This window comes from Prionailurus bengalensis, chromosome A2 (genome assembly GCF_016509475.1).
Source record: "Prionailurus bengalensis isolate Pbe53 chromosome A2, Fcat_Pben_1.1_paternal_pri, whole genome shotgun sequence".
NCBI classification, from domain to species: Eukaryota; Metazoa; Chordata; class Mammalia; order Carnivora; family Felidae; genus Prionailurus; species Prionailurus bengalensis.
The window spans coordinates 95,961,398-95,981,688 of record NC_057348.1 but is presented as its reverse complement, the minus strand read 5'-3'; the positions used below and the strand labels follow the sequence as shown (position 1 = coordinate 95,981,688).

Here is a 20,291-nt window from a genome sequence, read left to right as displayed (position 1 = left end):
CCGTTCACACTCTGTCTCTGTCTCAAGAATAAATAAACATTAAAAAAAATTAATAAAAAAAAAGAAAACAAGATCAGATATTCTTGGAAATCTCCCTCCCTAAAAGTCCATAGGCATTTGAAATACCAGCTTCAGATGCTGCAAACTGAGGTAGGGAAAAAGACCCAAGTCGGGATATGGCAATATCCTCCCTAGGAATTTCCTCCCTAGGAATTTCACAGCACCACTAACAAACAAATGTAGTTGGTACCATTCAAAAAAAATTTTTTTTAATATTATAAAAACTGCTAAGATTGAAAACATCAAGTACGAAGTCAAGCAAAAATTCAAATAGATTGCAATGAATGAATACTTTCATCTTAAATGTATAAATGCCAAGGATATCTAACTCCATGCTGAAGTTCTCTATACACTACCTAATTAATTGATCTGAAGGTAAAGACACTTAGGTTGTAGTTACAACTCTGGTATTAGCTTTGGGTAACTTAGTCTCTCCGTGCCTAATTTTTTTTTCATCTGTAAAGGACAAACATACACATACGATGACAGTGAAACAAATATCCAAAGTTATTAAGAATGTCAAAGGGAAAACACAATTTCAGTTATAAATATCTCACAAGTGTACATTCTACAAAATGTAATGAATCTGTAAAAGGAGTACAATCTGTATATGTATATAAAAGGTCAAATGCCATTCGTTCTTGGAGAACTAAGCAATTATATCACAGAGAGCAGACAAACCCATAGAATTTCAAAGAACAGACACATAACACATGACACTCTAAGTAACCTAGACTAAGGACATTGGCATAAAACCGAGAATGGCAGAAAAAGAAACCTAGCACACAAAGTAGAATTCAACCCAAGACAAATGCCCAATGCTATATCCCTATAAAATACCCTCTCCTTTCAGATAATTTAGTGGCTCCTGTGTGAAAACAATACATCCGAACTCATTCAGACAAACTCCATTGTGCCTACATCCCAATCACCTCGTTCCTTTTAATCCCAGTGCACCTGCAGGCTGCCAGACTCTGCTTCTACCTAATCATTCTCTAAATGTTTCACTACTGTTAGTGCTGCCTGCTCAATTTGATTATACACCTTTGGAGAACTGAGATTTCTCCTTATTCTCCATCATTATGCTCCACAGTGCCAAGGCACATTGTAGATAACAATCACTGATCTAACTAAAATTAATTTATCCAGTGAATTGTATGAAAAAAGAGAACAAAAAGAAAGGAAAAGACAATATGTTGTTTTGACAGTCAAAACTTTCCCTAAAGTCTTAATAAAATGTCTCTTCTAACCAGAAATAATAATAAGTGTTAGATGATTTTAGGGATACTTTAAGCATGTAAATTAGAAAAATAAACAGAAACAGCTAGATTGTACATTCTCAACACAAATACTCCATAATTTTGCCATTATATAAACTGGTTTCCTAGGATTGGTGATGTACAAAAATACATACTTCTTCACCTCAAACCAATTTTGTAAGTCAACATATATGTATGAAGCAAAATTTTACATCAACAAAATGAACAGAAGATTTCCTACAAAAAAAATTAAAATGCAAAATCAAGGGAATAGAATATTAAATGAAACTTCTTATACCATATAAAAATAAGTGATTTTTTTAAAGTGACAATAATATTCGATACTTAAACTCAGTTTGAGAATATTTTGGTCTTACAGACTGCTTTTACTAATAAAATTCTTTAAAGGATTTTATTTTATCATAAATCTTACGTCACATAGTAACTAATACATATTATCATTGGAGTGGTACAAATGCTCCATAAAACTTGAAAATCCAAAAATAATTTGTCAATGACAAACCATCAATATGTGCCAGAACTTGCTTGTTAATGATAATCCACTACACTTCAAATAAAGAAAACTACGCAAAAATACAATGGCAAGAACAAAACAAGTCTCTCTTCCATACTATCATTAAGAAATAACCTGTTAACTTTCAAAGCTCTGTTATCATACCTTTCTCCATCAAGTCACATATTTCAATTTAACATTTATTTTAATTCCCACTATACAAAAATTCTCTATACTAGGTAATAAAGAAACAAAGCTGAGTAAAAAAATAGCAGCTAAAATAACAGGAAAGGTCAGATGAATAAACAATGCCCCTGCCAGGCATTACATAAGGGAGTACAAACAAAACACAGGGGTATCGAAGGGCAGTGAGTTCACATCTGATGAAAAAGGTACCATTTAGAGAAGATAGAACTGGCAAAATTTCAAATTTGAGAAATGTGGGGAAATAAGGCAGCAAATACAAAGCAAAGCACAAGTAAAAAGTGTAGCAGGAAAGCATACAACAGGTTAAACATCAGAGAGTGGCTTCACAGGGTAGAAAAACGTCAGCGGGAGCATCTACATATATACCGAGGCAATAAAATGCAACAGTTGAGATTTTTTTAAACCCAATAATATATTTTTATATACACTAGAGCCATATTTTCCCTTTACTAAAAATAAAATACCTTAACACATATCACTGTGCCAGACACTATATCAAAAAAGTAAGCATAAATATTCAATATATTCTTAACGTAATAAACCAAGCAGGATTATTTTAGGAAAGTGGTAGAAAACAAAGAAGTTAGTCAATATTTTAGAAGCTGTCTTTTCCAGCAGTCACAATACACTGTAGGATTGCCTCTAATTCTACCTAGCCTATTTTTTTTTCCATTTTGATCCATCTCTGAGATAAAGTGATAGGAACATACATATAAAATGCACATCGTAAATGTAACTATGAAAAATGAAGAAAAACAATCATAACAGAAATTTAAGTGAACATCTTTGTTTCAGCCAAGCCATTTTTCCTCTCAACATAACAACAAAAGGTTTTATGAGAACTGGGGATTCAAGTCTATGAAACAATTGGAGCCCTCAAGTGTAAGGTGTTATAAAACATTTCCAGTATATTTATGGTTTCTAAGGAAATAAGCTGTAACTTTACAAAACAATTTCCCACTTAAGAGTTCATCTCTTAAGGGAATATATTCAAGTTTAGGAGAAAAAAAAGACCACAGATTTTGCATTTAACCACTACTTTTAAATTATACAAAATACCATGCAAATTAAAAATACAAAATCAAGTTCAAATTTTTCAATTCTATTCACTTTTGTTAAGTGTAAAAAGTGAGTTATGACAACTTCACAGTTCTCCTTACCATTATTAAATTCAATTTTCTCTTTAATTTTGAAAAGCAATTTAATCTAATTTTTGAACCCACAGAACAGCCTGGAAATTTATAATCTCCAACAGTAGATCTTTATTCAAACAAAAAAAGATGAATACAAAATCTTCATTCCACAAGTCAAGTTTCAAAACCCCACAAAAAATGTACAGAATAAAAAAAATGAAATGCAAACCAACTTCCATTTCCGTGACTGGTTTATTAGACTACGGTTCACATTACATATCTGAATAGCAGACTGCATTGTGTTGAGAGGGAATGAGGTAGAAAAAAAAGAAATTTTACTCTTGTAAAGCATGAACTGAGGTTTACCAAGACAAATCTTACCAAGACAAATGCTGTGGTTTTCTTTTTAACTATTTGCACATTTCTTCGTCAATCAACATAAAAAAGCTACTCTGTTATAATAAATTCTAAAAATGGAAATTACAGTTTTATCAAACTTAGTAACACCTTACAGCTCGAAATGAGAGCAAAAAATGTTTAGCTACCAAAATCTATACAGAGCTAAAAGGAAGAACAAAACATCAAGTTTTCAATATGCAGTCAGTGTTACAAAAATCATAAATCATTGAACAAAAATAGTTTTGTTTCAGATGAAAAGGATTCAAGATCAGATACCCTAAAACCATACATAGACCATATAAATCTGTAATGAAATGCCAGATGTTGGCTTACGTGGGGAAATGGTACATTTTCTTAAAATCCCACTAGAACAACAATAATGATCCATCAAAGCAGCCAGCTCATTATCAGTTTGTGTTTGTGTGTTTTAAATAAAACATAGCTTTTAAAGCCTGTTTGTGTTTGTTTTTGTTTTGTTTTTTTCCAGGCTTTCAATGCCATCTAGTGGAATACTGGTGAGGTTACAATGAAGGGAGATTTTGAGAAAATGATTTATAGATTTTTCTAGAAGGTTTTTAAAGTGGCATTATTTTAATCCAGATTTACAACATATTTAAGTGATTGAAATAATGTATTTTTAATCACTTTCTACATAATAACAGCATTCCAAATGGACACATTTGTCTTTAAAGAAAAAGATCAAGAATACGTACTGATGTTATTCACAGAAATATAATTATTAACATACACTAAAAATACAAAATTAGAAAGCAAACATTTCATACGTGATACTCTGCCAAATATTTTTATTTACTTCTTTTACTTAACAGTTATATTCTTAACAGGCATTTTTATAAATTTATTTCTATTAAAAGGAAAATATTAAAGATAATAGCTTTAAGACATCAAATATACATATATATATATTTATTTTTAAGCTATCTTTAAAAATTTCTCAACTTCAGCAAACAACATCAAGCTGCTTGCCACATACCTGTCCATTTGGAAGCTAATACTAAAGAAAAGACACATCACAAACTGAAGAGAGAAAAATCCAGTGTATAGTCTGCATTGTTTTTCTTTTAGTTTTAAAAACATTTCATCAGACCCTTTTTCTTTTTTTTTTTCAATATATGAAGTTTATTGTCAAATTGGTTTCCAAAGAACACCCAGTGCTCATCCCACAAGGTGCCCTCCTCAATACCCATCACCCACCCTCCCCTCCCTCCCACTCCCCATCAACCCTCAGTTTGTTCTGTTTTTAAGAGTCTCTTATGCTTTGGCTCTCTTCCACTCTAGCCTCTTTTTTTTTTTTTCCCTTCCCCTCCCCCATGGGTTTCTGTTAAGTTTCTCAGGATCCACTTAAGAGTGAAACCACATGGTATCTGTCTTTCTCTGTATGGCTTATTTCACTTAGCATAACACTCTCCAGTTCCATCCACGTTGCTACAAAGGGCCATATTTCATTCTTTCTCATTGCCACGTAGTACTCCATTGTGTATATAAACCACAATTTCTTTATCCATTCATCAGTTGATGGACATTTAGGCTCTTTCCATAATTTGGCTATTGTTGAGAGTGCTGCTATAAACATTGGGGTACAAGTGCCCCTATGCATCAGTACTCCTGTATCCCTTGGGTAAATTCCTAGCAGTGCTATTGCTGGGTCTTAGGGTAGGTCTATTTTTAATTTTTTGAGGAAGCTCCACACTGTTTTCCAGAGTGGCTGCACCAATTTGCATTCCCACCAACAGTGCAAGAGGGTTCCCGTTTCTCCACCTCCTCTCCAGCATCTATAGTCTCCTGATTTGCTCATTTTGGCCACTCTGACTGGCGTGAGGTGATATCTGAGTGTGGTTTTGATTTGTATTTCCCTGATGATCAGACCCTTTTTCCAAAAGAAGAAATGCTATCTATTCTGAGAAAAGACATCACAACACCTTCAATCTCACTGTCTAAAAACTGCAGTCTTGGGGTGCATAGATGGCTCAGTCCTTTAAGCGTGGGACTTTGGCTCAGGTCATGATCTCTCGATTTCTGAGTTTGAACCCTGCATGGGCTTTGTGCTGACAACACAGAGCCTGCTTAGGATCTTCTGTCTCCCTCTCTCTGCCAGGCCCCTCCTCACGCTCTCTAAATAATCATTAAAAAAAAAAACTTAGGGGCGCCTGGGTGGCGCAGTCGGTTGAGCGTCCGACTTCAGCCAGGTCACGATCTCGCGGTCCGTGAGTTCGAGCCCCGCGTCAGGCTCTGGGCTGATGGCTCGGAGCCTGGAGCCTGTTTCCGATTCTGTGTCTCCCTCTCTCTCTGCCCCTCCCCAGTTCATGCTCTGTCTCTCTCTGTCCCAAAAATAAATAAATGTTGAAAAAAAAATTAAAAAAAAAAACCTTAAAAACTGCAGTTTTTCCATATCTTCACCTTCCACATCCAATAAAATCCTCAGTCCTAAATTCTTTTAAAATGTCTCTCAAATTTAGCCCTTCTCCATTTCCTAAATTTTAGAAGTCTTTTCATGGATGCTAAGAAGTCAAGTCAAATTCATTTATCTTACTTCACAGAAGTATTTTACACGTGAGAAAACATTCTGCACAAACTCCCAGAATGTTATATAAGAGAAGGTATACAGTAAATATTTGTGGAATGCATTAAACATACAAACAAAAATACTTTCTTATATTTAGACAAATGTATTTTCAAGTTTTGACTGCAACAGAGATATCTTTTGTCCTCTTGGCCTATATTTGTCTTACATGAAAAAAGTCAAAGGCATAGCTAAACCAACCATGTGTAATAGTAAACCTAGCTGAATCCTATTTGTATTTATGAGTTAGGAGAATCAGGGCCTTAAAAACAAAAAAAAAATTTATCTTTAAAGAATAATATCAGAAGGTAGAAGCTCAGAAAAATTCACAAAACAATATTAACATTAGTACTCTTTTCTTATCAGTACTATTTTTATATGTAAGCATTATGGAAGAACTATGGAAAATGTTTACTTAAAGTCAAGATACAGATTTATAAGGTTCCAAATATTAATATTTTTAATCAGGATTCAACAAATACTCTCAAATGCAACCCTAATAAGTTCTGTAACTAGTAACCATGTGGCTATTGTTATTATTATATATTATAATAAATTTTGGTCTCAAGTCTTCATAAGTCTTGTAACCAATTAAAACAAGTGAAAACCTTTCACATAATTCAAAAAGTATAAATTTCTCCAAATGAATAACAAATTTAGTCAGTAAATACTATATAGATCACTTTCCTCTATCTTTACTTCAGCATGAAAATCCCATTAATTTGAATTATAACAGAATCCATTTCCCAGTAATGAAATTTTAGGTCATCACTAACTCTTTACTCTTTCCCACAAAAACTGTCAATAAAATTTCAAAAATTTTCTTCTACAATAGTTCCTGTAGTTCCCCTTTTTCCATTCTTGTCACCATGTCCTCCACTTGGCCAAAGATTCCCAAACACTGCTCCACATTGGAATCACGTGGGGATTTCTTAACACTGCTGGCACCTGGCTCCACCCCACATACTGTCACTTAATTAGAATGGGGTAGGGCCTGTGGGTTATTAGTTATTCTAATATGCAGCAAAGCTTGGACACCACTGATCTTACCTCTGAATGATTTAAGCTAAGATTTTTGAAATCTTTCTCAAAGTTTCCTTTTCTATAGAAAATGCTGCAAATAATCCTATTTTTTTTTCTTTCTACACTATTTTCTCCACCAAAATTCCAAATTTCCAGTATATGGATTATTTGACTCACATCTCTTAAAATGGAATACAGTGTCATGCTGTCCATAAAAGGCATAAGTTGTACTAGATGATTTCTTTTTTTCCCCCCAAGTTTATTTATTTATTTGTGGGGGGATGAGTGGGAGGGAGAGGAGAGAGAGAATCCCAAGCAGACTCCGCACTGCCAGTACACAGCCCAACGCAGGGTTCAAACTCACAGCCCCTGAGATCATGCATGACCTGAGCTGAAACCAAGAGTCAGACGCTTAACCAACTGAGCCACCCAGGTGCCCCGTACCTGATGACTTCTAAGGTTTCTTCCCACTCAGAATTTATATAGTTCTCAAAACAACAACAACAACAACAACAACGACAACAACAAAACAGTCCTTTCTGGATTCTCAAGCACACCTAATGCCCTTCTTCAGTTTTCCTTAACCGTCTGCCTTTCTGTAATGAGTTGCACCATATGAAATTTGCCAGTATTAGATTATTTTTAACCTAAACAAACGGCCTTTCTTATGATTCATCCTAACATTCCCCTTCTATTTATTCTTTACACCAGAACCTTTTAACATAACACAACCCAAGCTAAACCATTTCCTTCTTGAAAACCCCAGTGAAATCTCACTTCCTTGTTACAACTTAGATAAGAAAAGGAAGAAGACATGGGTCCATACAGAAAAACCAAGGAGACCTTTTTTTAAAATGTTCTACATACATATACTTGAATGAGGTAAAGCATTAGATGAAGTTAATGTTTAAAAGTTTCTCTATACAAGTATTTACACAGACTACTTAAGAAGCTTAAATTGGATTTTTTACTTCTGGCATTAGAATATGAAGGGAACCCAAATTAAGACAGTGAGGTGGGTTCTTTTGGTGGTGTTTTTTTGTTTGTTTCTTTGTCTGTTTTTTTTACTGATGATTCAATATTTGTATATATTGCAACATGATCATAGTAAGTCCATCACCCAGTACACAGAATATTTTTTCTTGGATAAGAACTTTAAAATCTACTCTCTTAGCAACTTTAGAATATGCAATACAGTATTATTAACTATAGTCACCATGCTGTATGTTATGTCCCAATGACTTATTTATTTTGTAACTGGAAGTTAATACTTCTTGACCCCTTCACCCATTTTGCCCACCCCCAAACCCCTTGCCTCTGGTAGCCACCAATCTGTTCTCTATATCTATGACTTGTTGCTTTTTTTGTTTTGTTTTCTTTTTAGATTCCACATATAAGTGAAATCATATGGTATTTGATCATATGGTCTTTCTCTGACTTTTTTTACTCAGTAAAATTCACTCAAGGTCCATCCATAGTGTTAAAAATGGCAAGACTGCATTCGTGTCTGTGGCTGATAATATTCCATTGTTATGTATTTGTGTGTATATGTGTGTACGTACACACACACACACACACACACACACACACACACACACACATTTACGTTATCCATTCATCCATCTATGAACACTTAGGTTGTTTCCATGTCTTGGCTGTTGTAAATAACGCTGCTGTAAACATGAGGGTGCATATATCTTTTCAACTTAGTGTTTCCATTTTCCTTGTAAGTGGAATTGCTGGATCATACAGTAGTTCTATTTTTAATGTTTTGTTGTCCATAGTGGTTGTACCAATGTATATTCCCACCAATGGTAAACAAGAGCTTCCTTTTCTCCTTATCTTTGCCAACTTGTTATTTCTTGTCTTTTTGATAACAGGCAATGTAACAGGTATAAATTAAGTTCAAAAAATATCTACCCAAGCCAAATAACCGGGTAGCTTGTTTTTTAAACCTAGTAATATACTGCAAGCATTTTCTCTGCAATACGTTTCACTAAGTTTAAAACCCAAGCTTCAGAATAATTTATAGGAAACCATTTTTGAAACAGAAAAGGAAGGAGGAACCTACACTGACTACTCCATGTGAAAGAGCCTCCAGCTTCACAGTCTACATTACCACTCTATTTCCTTCATAGTATTTGTCATACTTTGCATCACCTTGTTTACTGCCTATCTTCCCTCTGCTTGAACCTTGGTAAGCTCTCTGGCAGCAGAGAAGTTTTCTCTTGTCTACTGCTATATTCAGTCCCTAGAGAATGTCTAGCACAAAACAGATGCTCAATAAAATTTTGAATATGCACGGGGAAAAGATCAGAAGGCAAAGTTAACCTTGACTGTGTTGGTGATTTTTGTGATTTTTTTAGGTATCTTTTTCTGTTTACCGTATTTTTTGTTCACAGTATATACTAACTTTTTATTACAGGAAAAAGTTATTTTAAAATAATAATTTTAAATTCATGTTTTACATTTTGTTGAAATATTTTTAACAACTTAAAAAACTCAACATAAAAGTTATTTTTTGAAGCCATAGAAGTTCAATCATCAAGAACTAGCCGTGACACTAATTTTAAGACAACTGTATAAAAATAAATCATGTAAGGGACACCTGGGTGGTTCAGTCACATAAGCATCCAACTCTTGATTTCAGCTCAGGTTATGATCTGACAGTTCATGAATTTGAGCCCCTTGTGGAACTCTGTGCTGACAGTGCAGAGCCTGCTTAGGATGCTCTCTCTCTTGCCTTCTCCCGCTGCCCTCGCCAATGTGCACATAGACTCTCTCTATCTCTCTTTCTCTCTCAAAATAAATAAATAAACTTAAAAAAATAATACTTCTATTAAAAAAATAAATCATGAAAAATATATATCACCATCACTCATCATCAGGGAAATGCAAATCAAAACCACAATGCAGTATCATTTCACATCTGGTAGAATGGCTATCATCAAAAAGACAAAAGAGAATGACTTAAATTAGTGAGGATGTGGAGAAAGAGGAACCCTGTGCGCTGTTGGTGGGAATATAAACTGGTACAGCCACTATGGAAAACAGTATGAAGGTTCCTCAAAATAATTAAAAATTAAGCAATCCCATTTCTGGATATATATCCAAAGGACATGAAAATACCATCTCAAGGAGATATATGCATTCCCACGTTCACTGCAGCATTCCAATATCCAAGGTATGGAAACAACTTAATTGTCAGTCAAAAGATGAACACATCAAGATGTAGTACGTATATACAATGGAATTTTATTCAGCCATAAGAAAGAAGGAAATCCTGCCATTTGTGACAACATGGGTGGACCAAGAGGGGCATTATGCTAAGTAAAATAAGTCACATAGAGACAGACAAATACTGTATGATATCACTTATATGTTGAATCTTAAAAAGTCAAACTCATAGAAACAGAGACCAGAATGATGGTTACCAGAGGCTGAGGGTGGGGTAGATGGGGAGATGTTGGTCAAAAAGTACACACTTCTAGACAGAAGATGAATAAATTCTGGGGATGTAATAAAAACTTTATATATATTATATATATTATATATATGACCTAACTATAGAGTAACATCTAAATTGTGTTTTGGGGTTTTTTTTGAGAGAGAGACAGAGACAGAAACAGAGTGCAAGCAGGGGAGGGGCAGAGAGAGAAGAAAATACAGAATCCAAAGCAGCTCCAGGCTCTGAGCTTCCAGCACAGAGTCCCATGGGGGGCTTGAACTCACAAACCTTGAGATCATGACCTGAGCTGAAGTTGGACACTTAACCAACTGAGCCATGCAGGCGCTCAAATAACATCTAAATTATGAAACATATACTCAGCATTAAAGTTATACCAAACTACACTGTATAAGGGCATTTCTGAACACAAGTCTTCTTAACTCTTAATTTCAGTCTTGAGTAGGAACTTCACCCATCTCAAACTTGGTGTACTGACTGGAGTTTCACTACTCTCCTGATCCAGCAACTCTTACAGTCTCAAAAATATGCAGAGGAGAAGGCAGCAGTCAGCTCACCCTGCAGCACTTGTGATGTTTCCAGAGAATGCACAGAGAGAACAGAACAAGCACAAGGACTTATGAGCTTTCTTGAGTAAGGCTACATTTAAGCCCAATGCCATGATACTAATTTTACTATTAATTGTTTTATAATTTAACTTAGCTTCTTAGTGAGTGTCAATCAGACCAATGCCCCAAGCTTAATCATCACCTGAATCATATACATACCCTGATCATATGATCCCAGACTAGCCTCTCCACCCAGAAGCAGTCATCTCAAATTACACACCACAAGCCACTGATGGGGCTGCGGGTGGGGAGGTCAGTGAGGAGACTGGGTAATGAGATCATTATAAATTCACTACCTACAAGTACTGGAAAAACATCAAGGTGCACAGTGTAAAAGATAACAGGGGTGCCTGGGTAGCTTAGTCGGTTTAGTGGCCGACGTGGGCTCAGGTCGTGATCTCACAGTTTGTGGGTTCAAGCCCAGCATTGCGCTCTGTGCTGACAGCTCAGAGCCTGAAGCCTGCTTCCGATTCTGTGTCTCCCTCTCTCTCTGCCCCTCCCTGGCTTGTGCTCTGTCTCTCTCTCAAAATAATAAATAAACATTAAAAAAAAAAAAAAAGACAACAAAGTTCACACAAGGTTTAAAAACGACAAAGTTCTTACGCAATACAACATCTAACGCAATCCAATTTAAGGCATGTTTATGATGCATGATAATCTTTTTTCTAGAGTCAAAGAAATAAAAAGAATTGTCAATTAGGATTTATGGTTATTGCTTAGTTCCCAATTTCATCACATGCAATAATCTTTTATAACATTATATAAAACTATTCAAAATGCCTCTTTAAGGTTTTTGTCAAAGTCATTTCATGCAAAAGGGCTGGCTGGAATATTATCATATTTGGAGAATATGTTTGGGTCTGCTCCCAAATAAAGCCTAAGCTGTAAATACAAAATTCACATTAGGGGATAAGGCTCCTCACGGGGATGGGAAATCACTCTCCTGAGCAGCTGACACTGAGGTGTCATGAGAGGACTTATGATTGCTGACCAAGAGAAACAAGCCCTATGTATTAAGATGCCAGACACAGGAAACAAATAGTATTTTGAAATATCATCCTCATATTGAAAATCACAAGAGCAGACATTCAGAAGACGATGCTTTGATCTGTGATGGAGCCGCTATTCACCAAGGCAGCTTCGAATGGCAATATCCCAGAGTGAGGAACAGCACGGTTGTTTTTTGTTTTTTGTTTTTTTTAACAACGGTTAGTAATTCTCCTGAGGGAAAGCCAACTAGCTTTCAAGTAACACCTATTAAAATATGTAAACATAAGTTCACATGAATCAGGAGATTAAAATCTAAGATATTTATAATTTATTATAAACTATGCTTTAGCTACTTACTCAAAAATGTCTGCTCCATAACAAAAATATATTTGGCTCAAAATGTTACAGTATAAAAAGTAAATTATTTCATTTTATTTCTCCAAATTACAGCATATAAATCAATAAGTTCCATATATACATATAAAACTGATTTCAGGCTAAGAATTTGATACAATAATAAATTCTAAATTTATCAATTTTGCATTTTTCTGTTTCACTATAATGAATCATACTGCATCCCAATGAGTAATGAAAGCAAAAACAAGCCCCAAGCCCACTATACTATAAAAATTTACCTAGTTTTATCATAACTACCATCTTCCTGTGGGAAGGAAAGGCTTCTGTGAATCAATTATTATCCAAAGGCAATATTATTTTTTAAGGAAGTGAAAAGTCACGCTCACACATATAGATCAATACCTTTCCAGGGACCCGGAGACTCTCAATGGCACCAAGATCACTAAGGTTCTCCGGAGGGCTTTTCAGACCCTTAAAAAAATAATAATAAAAAGAATTTTAATTCTGCTGCAGAACTATAAAATGATAGAACATATTTACTAAAATAGAAATCACCATTAAAAACAGAAATTTTCCTGCTTTAAAATATATAGAACGTACGTTCTAAAAACAGCCGTCACTTAATATACTTAATATGTATTAATATGATATTAAATAGTATTTAATAATAGTATTATTAAATCAAGTAAAGATGTACTTTTGGAAGTTTAAAATAAAAATATTATATGACATCTTCATAACTAATGGCTGAAGTCTAATTTAACCACAGTTTAAAAACAACGAAAAGAAAAGAAAATTGGGTGACAAAAAGCATTCTATAAAAGGACTTACCTATTAATCATTACCAAATTCACCTGATAAAAAGGAACAAGTATTATGATTCTCTGATATAATACACCAACCAATTGAGCTAATCAAAGACTTTTAAATAATGCTAATTGCTTAATTAATACGTAAGTAATCCCTTGATTCTACCTGATTATTTCTCACCAATGCACCCAATTTGTACTGTATAACAAATCTTCTATCTTGCTGCTTTCTACTGTTCTTTAGCTCCCTGGTACCTGGTAATTTCTATATTCACAATCTACTGAGGGACTCTGAAAGTCTCATTTGTACCAGGGAAAGTGAACAAGACAGAAAGAAGTTAGCAATCTAACTTTTCTTTGAAAGCCTCTTTTTAAACATAGGCTATTCAAAGCAGATAACTAAAATCCCTGTAAATATTAGTCTGTGAGGGGCACCTGGGTGGCTCAGTTGGTTAAGTGTCCGACTTCAGCTCAGGTCACTATCTCAGAGTTGTGGGGGTTCTGGATGGGGCTCCAGGCTGACAGCTCAGAGCCTGGAGCCTGCTTCAATTTCTGTCTCCTTCTCTGCCCCTGCCCTGCTCGCACTCTGTCTCTCTCTCTCAAAAATAAATAAACACTTGAAAAAACTGTGAGCAAAATTAGCTGATGCATAAATTTGAGTTTTGTCCTTTAGGTACCTTATATTGGTCCTTTGCTGTCCTTAGTAGCCAAAATATATGGTTCACTTAGGTTGACTATTTGAGAGTTAGAGCAAAACTTGCTTATTTTTAAACTATAGAGCCATGTATTCTATCTTCCCTATTATAAAATATGGCCAGTCATGACTACAATTTTTTATGACAGCAGGTGCTTTGCCTCACTCCCAAGTATTCCATTACTCCCAGAAGACTCCACACCCAGGTTTCTCTCACTTTCATTCTCTCTCATATTCTCTCTTTCTACCCCTCTCCCTCTCTCTCTCACACACACATACACACATACATGCACATATATATACATAAACACACAAGTGTAAAACTTCATAATTTGATTCAAAAGCATGAGCACCCCTAAAATATATTTTAAAGATATAACTGTCATGCCTTTTAAATAAATATTTTTAAAAGTACAGATTTGTGTAATCAATCCAACAGAAATTCTTGGAGGAATATATCACATGTAATTTTCTCTTTCCCCAGAGCTACTCAGTAAAGAAACCAATGCCTTAAATGTAAAGTGATACACACTAATATCTAGGAAAGGGCCTTACCTCCAGATTAGTCACCCCATATAATAATCTGCTAATACTATATGGCAACTTTCTAACAAACGTACAAAATAAAAGTCGTAAAAATTGGAAACCCTATTACATGTTGGGAAGCACGGGAGCTCAGTGATTCAGGGAATGGGCTCTGTGGTCTTGAACAACTTACCTACCTTGCCTGTCTTTATATTCTAATTATGGTGACAATAATGCAGAGGCCAGTGGTAAGGAGTAAAGGAGATAATGTATGTGGGAGGCCAAAAACAGTGTCTGGTATATGGCAAGCATTCTTTAAGTGCTAACCATTATTCTGAATATTACTGTGATCACAGAGAAATGCTTCTCTTTTCTCAAAACAGAAATGAAGAATTACATAAGTGTCTCAGAGCACATCTGACACTCACCTGTATTTTTCACATAAATGTCTCAGAGCACAACATCTGGCACTGATGTGTATTTTAAGATTAGCAAGTTTATTAGCAAGTTTATAAATTTCTATTGACAAAAAAGAAATCATTTTTATCTTTACTTCTCTAAAGCAGGAATTCACGGTTATAACTGTAGTACTCTGCTTTTACGAAATTGAAACTCACTGTAATCATTAACCATTATTTGATTTTCTTTTATATTTAGTATTTGTTTTGAAAATTTCCTCAGGGGGCGCCTGGGTGGCGCAGTCGGTTAAGCGTCTGACTTCAGCCAGGTCACGATCTCGCGGTCCGGGAGTTTGAGCCCCGCGTCAGGCTCTGGGCTGATGGCTCAGAGCCTGGAGCCTGTTTCCGATTCTGTGTCTCCCTCTCTCTCTGCCCCTCCCCCGTTCATGCTCTGTCTCTCTCTGTCCCAAAAATAAATAAAAAACGTTGAAAAAAAATAAAAAAAAAAAAAAGAAAATTTCCTCAGTTTAAATTTATAAAAAGTTCAGCATAAGTAATACCTGCCTCTGATCTCTTTTGCACTGCTTGTGGGAATGCAAACTGGTGCAGCCACTCTGGAAAACAGTACGGAGGTTCCTCAAAAAATTAAAAATAGAACTACCCTACAACCCAGCAATTGAACTACTAGGTATTTATCCAAGGGATACAGGGATGCTATTTCAAAGGGGCACATGCACCCCCATTTTTATAGCAGTGCTTTCAACAATAGCCAAATGGAAAGAGCCCAAATGTCCATCGATGGATGAATGGATAAAGAAGATGTGGTATATATATACAATGGAGTATTACTCGGCAATCAAAAAGAATGAAATCTTGCCATTTGCAACTATGTGGATGGAAATGGAGGGTGTCATGCTAAGTGAAATTAGTCAGTCAGAGAAAGACAAATATCATATGACTTAACTCATATGAGGACTTTATGACACAGAACAGATGAACATAAGGGAAGGGAAGCAAAAATAATATAAAAACAGGGAGACGGACAAAACAGAAGAGACTCTTCAATATGGAGAACATACAGAGGGTTAATGGATGGGTTGTGGAGGGGGTGGGCTAAATGGGTAAGGGGCATTAAGGAATCTACTCCTGAAATCATTGTTGTGCTATATGCTAACTAATTAGGATGTAAATTAAAAAATATATAAATAAATAAATTTTTTTAAAAATACCTGCCTCTGCACTTTATTTCTTTGCCCAAAGCACATTTTAACACTTCAGACTACTTCTATTATGCCTAAATGAATCTTCTATTTCCATTTATGAGACCAGCAACTAAATGTCCCAATGATCAAAAGGAGCATGTGAAGTGATTTCTGTCTGCCTCTTTCTCTCTTCAGCAAAATTCAACATAGTGGCTGTACTCAGTCCTCAATTTCTCTCTAACCCACCTAATCCAGCTTTCCTCCCCACCACTTCATGAGAAGTGCTATTGTCAGGTCACCAATGACCTCCATGCTGCTTGATCCAAAGCTCATTCTCACCTTCTGCCACCCATCTGCTGCAGCATTTAGCACAGGTGATCACTCCTTCCTCTTTTCAATTCTTTACGTGGTTTCCAGGACCCACACTACTTGGTTGTTGTCTTTATCCAACATTTATCCAACAAATATTTATTCAGTGTCTGATAGGGGACAGGTGGTCTTTGAGATGCTGCGGTCTTACCTCACCAGCTGCTCCTTCTCAGTCTGCCTTGCGAGATCCACCCTACCCTTCCAGCATTGAAATCTCAAGAGCTCCAACCATGGACTGTTTTATATCCACACTCAATCCATTGGTGATCTTAGCCACTTTATATACCTTATATATGTTTTTAAGTCCCAAATTTTTATCTCTATCCTGTGCTTCTCCTCAGAAATTCAGACTCTTAGCCAAGTGCCTATTTTTAATCTTGCCACTTAAATATCTAAAAGAGGCTTTTAAAAAGCAAGTCTAAAAACTTTCTGCCTTCCCTGAATCTGTTCCTTCCTCAGCCTTACCCATTTCGTTAAATGCCAATTCTAATTGAGGGGGCCAAACCATCTGGAATCAACCTTAATGCTTCTCCTTCTCTCACAGCCCAAATCTGATCTGTCAAGAAGTCCTGTCAACTCTAAATTTACAATATACCCACAGATCCAGCCTCTTCTCAATCCTTCCACCACGAGGACTCTGTATAAGGCCCACATCCTCTCTCCTTCAGATACTGCAATAGCATCCTTACTGTTCTCCCTTTTTTTGCTCTTTTTCAACCTATTCTTTAAAAAGAGGCCAGTCTTTGCTGGCAGTGAGGAGCCTGCTTAGGATTGTCTCTCTCTCCCTGTCTCTGCGCCTCCCTCACTCTCTCTCAAAATAAATAAATACACATTAAAAAAATAAATAAGTAAATAAAAGAGGCCAAAAATGTCTTTGTGAAGTCCACATATGTAAAATGGCATCACTCCTCTGCTTGCTATTTCAATCAAAATGGAAACATGGCTTTGCTATTAGTAAGGAAAAAAGTAGTAGGAGATGAGGTCACGATGAGGTCCTTTGTGATCCGGCTTCCTGCTTTCGGCTCTCATCCCGACCTCATTTTCTACTATTTTCTCCTCACTTTACTCCACCCGCACTGGCCTCTGTTCCTCAGCCATGGTCCTGCCTCAAGGCCTCCACATTTGCTCTTCCTTCCACCCGGAATGCTCCTTCCCAAATATCCACATGGTTTGCTTCCTCACTTCCTTCAGGTTTTTACTCAAATGTCACCTTCTCAGTGAGGCCTTCCACAGCCACCCTATCTAAAATTATCAACAACCGCAAATTGCCAACAACTCCAGACCTCCCTATCCCCTGTTCTTCCAAAGCATTAATCCCTATGTCTGCCTGAGCACTTGTCTGATTTGTTCACTGCTGCACACCCTCAAACTTAGAATAGTGCCTGGCACATAGTGCTCTGTAAACATTTGTTGAATGAATTGAAAAAACAGAGGCCAGCATAATAGAGAAAGCTGAACAGACCTCATATAAATAAACAGAGCTAACAAAGCCCACCCTCCCACTCTTTTCCAAAGCAAGATCCTTGCAAAGCTGAAATGCCAAAAAAACCCATAAGTTTCATAGACCTTTCATATCTCTCCACATTAACAATATTATTAGCATATTCTTTAGCCTCACAAAAAAGAAACATCTTTGTGTATATGTAATACTACTACATTTAACCCAATAATAAATGTTACTAAATAAAAATCTCCCAATGTAACTCCAGGCAGCACTCTATTTTCACATCTTAAAGATTTATGAAATGTGTATTCGTAACGATTAAATATGTGGAAGTCAAGCCATAAACAAATATAATTAGGATGGCTTTTAAAATCTGTGTAAAACTTCTAACTTTACTTCACTTTTTACACAGTATGTTCCAGTTATTTTGTATGTGTTATTTAGGGTTTTTCTATCCTAAGCACTGATTTGAACTGCTCAAGTCCAATAAGCAACTGATTGAGGCTGAAGAGTCACCATTTACACAACAATTCACTACATTTAGGAGATCTAAACATATCACGGGTATCTGGACTTGTGTATTTTTTCTCTCCCTTCAGTATTACAAAATAAGTTTAAAAACCAATAAAACAACCAATGTTGCTATACAGTGATGACTACACTGAACTATATGGCAAGCAACATGACAAAAGACCAAATTTAGCTGATGCACAAAAGTCCAAATTCAGCATTCTAGAAGCAGTTTAGGAGTAGTAGTGATATAATGTATATTGGTGTAAAAATTAAAGAGATACTAAAAAAAAAGCAAACAGATACCAAAAGTCAGCCTGAAATCATCTACTATTGTTACTGCAACAGCCTGCTTCCAGTTTTCCTGCTTTCTCAGCATCAGTGCAGCCACTGAAATGAACTCTGTGATCAAGCACTTCCTCCATAAGACCCAGATGCTGTGTTAACTCCTTGATCTCTTTACCTTCATCATATCATATGAACATCACCATCAATCTGACACCATGAGATACATGTTATCATCCCTATTTTAAAGATGTGGAAACAAATGCTCAAAAAAGGTGACTTCTTCAAGGTCACATAGCTACTACTGGATGGAGCAAGATGCAAACATCCCTGAGTGACAAGTGGTATGAACCATAATACCAGTACTCAACAAATGTGAGGGATCACCACTTACTTAAATCTTTTATTATTTACAGAACTTTTTAATTTTATTTTTGTGACATTAACAATATAATTTAAGAGGAGTAAAATAATCACGTAGGACTCATGTATTCTTCAGAAGATATCTACCATTTGTAACCTATTCAGGTATCTCTCAAATTCTCAATTCTCAAATAAGAATTTAATTTGGAATCTGTTCCAAACCTAACTCACAAATGAAACTTTCACTAAATGACTATCCTTCATATTCTCCAAAGTTCTCAAAATCTCTAATTTACAACCCTGAATTAACTTCTCTCATATAAAAGTAATAAAGTATGGCCAATTACAGTGAAATATTAGAGTTGAATAAATAAAGGCATCTAAAGTCATAATTTCTTGCTTGAAGAAAGCTGAGACATGACTAGGAAGTCCATAACATTTATGAGATGGAATAAAAACCAAAGTTTTTTATTCATGAATTATCATTGTGGCAAAAAATAAAAGACCATTATTTTGCCATAACAATGATTTTTTAAGTATAATTTCTCACGCATTAACTTATTGGTGGTGACTCTCAGAATTGTAAAATAAGATTAACAAAAATAATTATTTTCATTTTAGCATCTGGAAATTTAGGCTATAAGGTTTGGGAACTTGCCCAAAGTCACCAAGCTACCAATTCTGTCTTCAACTCATCCACTTTTTTTCACTCTTTCCAGGTCATCTCTACTGCACAGACCTCACCCGCCTACCCAGGCCACCTGCTCAGAGACGACAGGCAGCCTGGATAAAGGGAGTCCTGCAGGCAGCTGGGACTGTCACTGGAACGACGGCAAAAGGGAGAGGAAGGGAAACCAAGATAGCCTTCATTGAAACTCCCTCATTGACCTTATCTAAAGGAATGTTTCTGGGACGCCGCTACCCGCCTGAGCAGAGCTCAGATCGGGGCGGCTCAGATTAGTTTTCCAGGGTGTGCCCCGACTTTCCAGTGCCCCTGACACCTGCCACCAGCCATACCTTAGGCGTCCGCCCGTCCCGGTCCAGAGACAGACCATCTAGACTCCTCTACCAGCAGAAACGAAGGAGGTCTTTGCT

At 36.0% G+C, this 20,291-nt stretch overlaps 1 protein-coding gene across 2 annotated transcripts in view; it reads right to left on the bottom strand.

Annotated features, from left to right (window-relative positions):
• VPS50 (VPS50 subunit of EARP/GARPII complex) overlaps window positions 1-20,291 on the bottom strand; it is a 133,258-nt gene that overhangs the window by 112,782 nt on the left and 185 nt on the right. The window contains exon 2 of one of the 2 annotated variants that reach the window (XM_043588863.1): window positions 13,000-13,068. The exons of the other annotated variant lie outside the window; for it this stretch is intronic. Within the exon in view, the coding sequence (XP_043444798.1) occupies window positions 13,000-13,068 (69 nt within the window). The remainder of the gene's footprint in view (window positions 1-12,999; window positions 13,069-20,291) is intronic. 2 annotated transcript variants of the gene reach the window in all.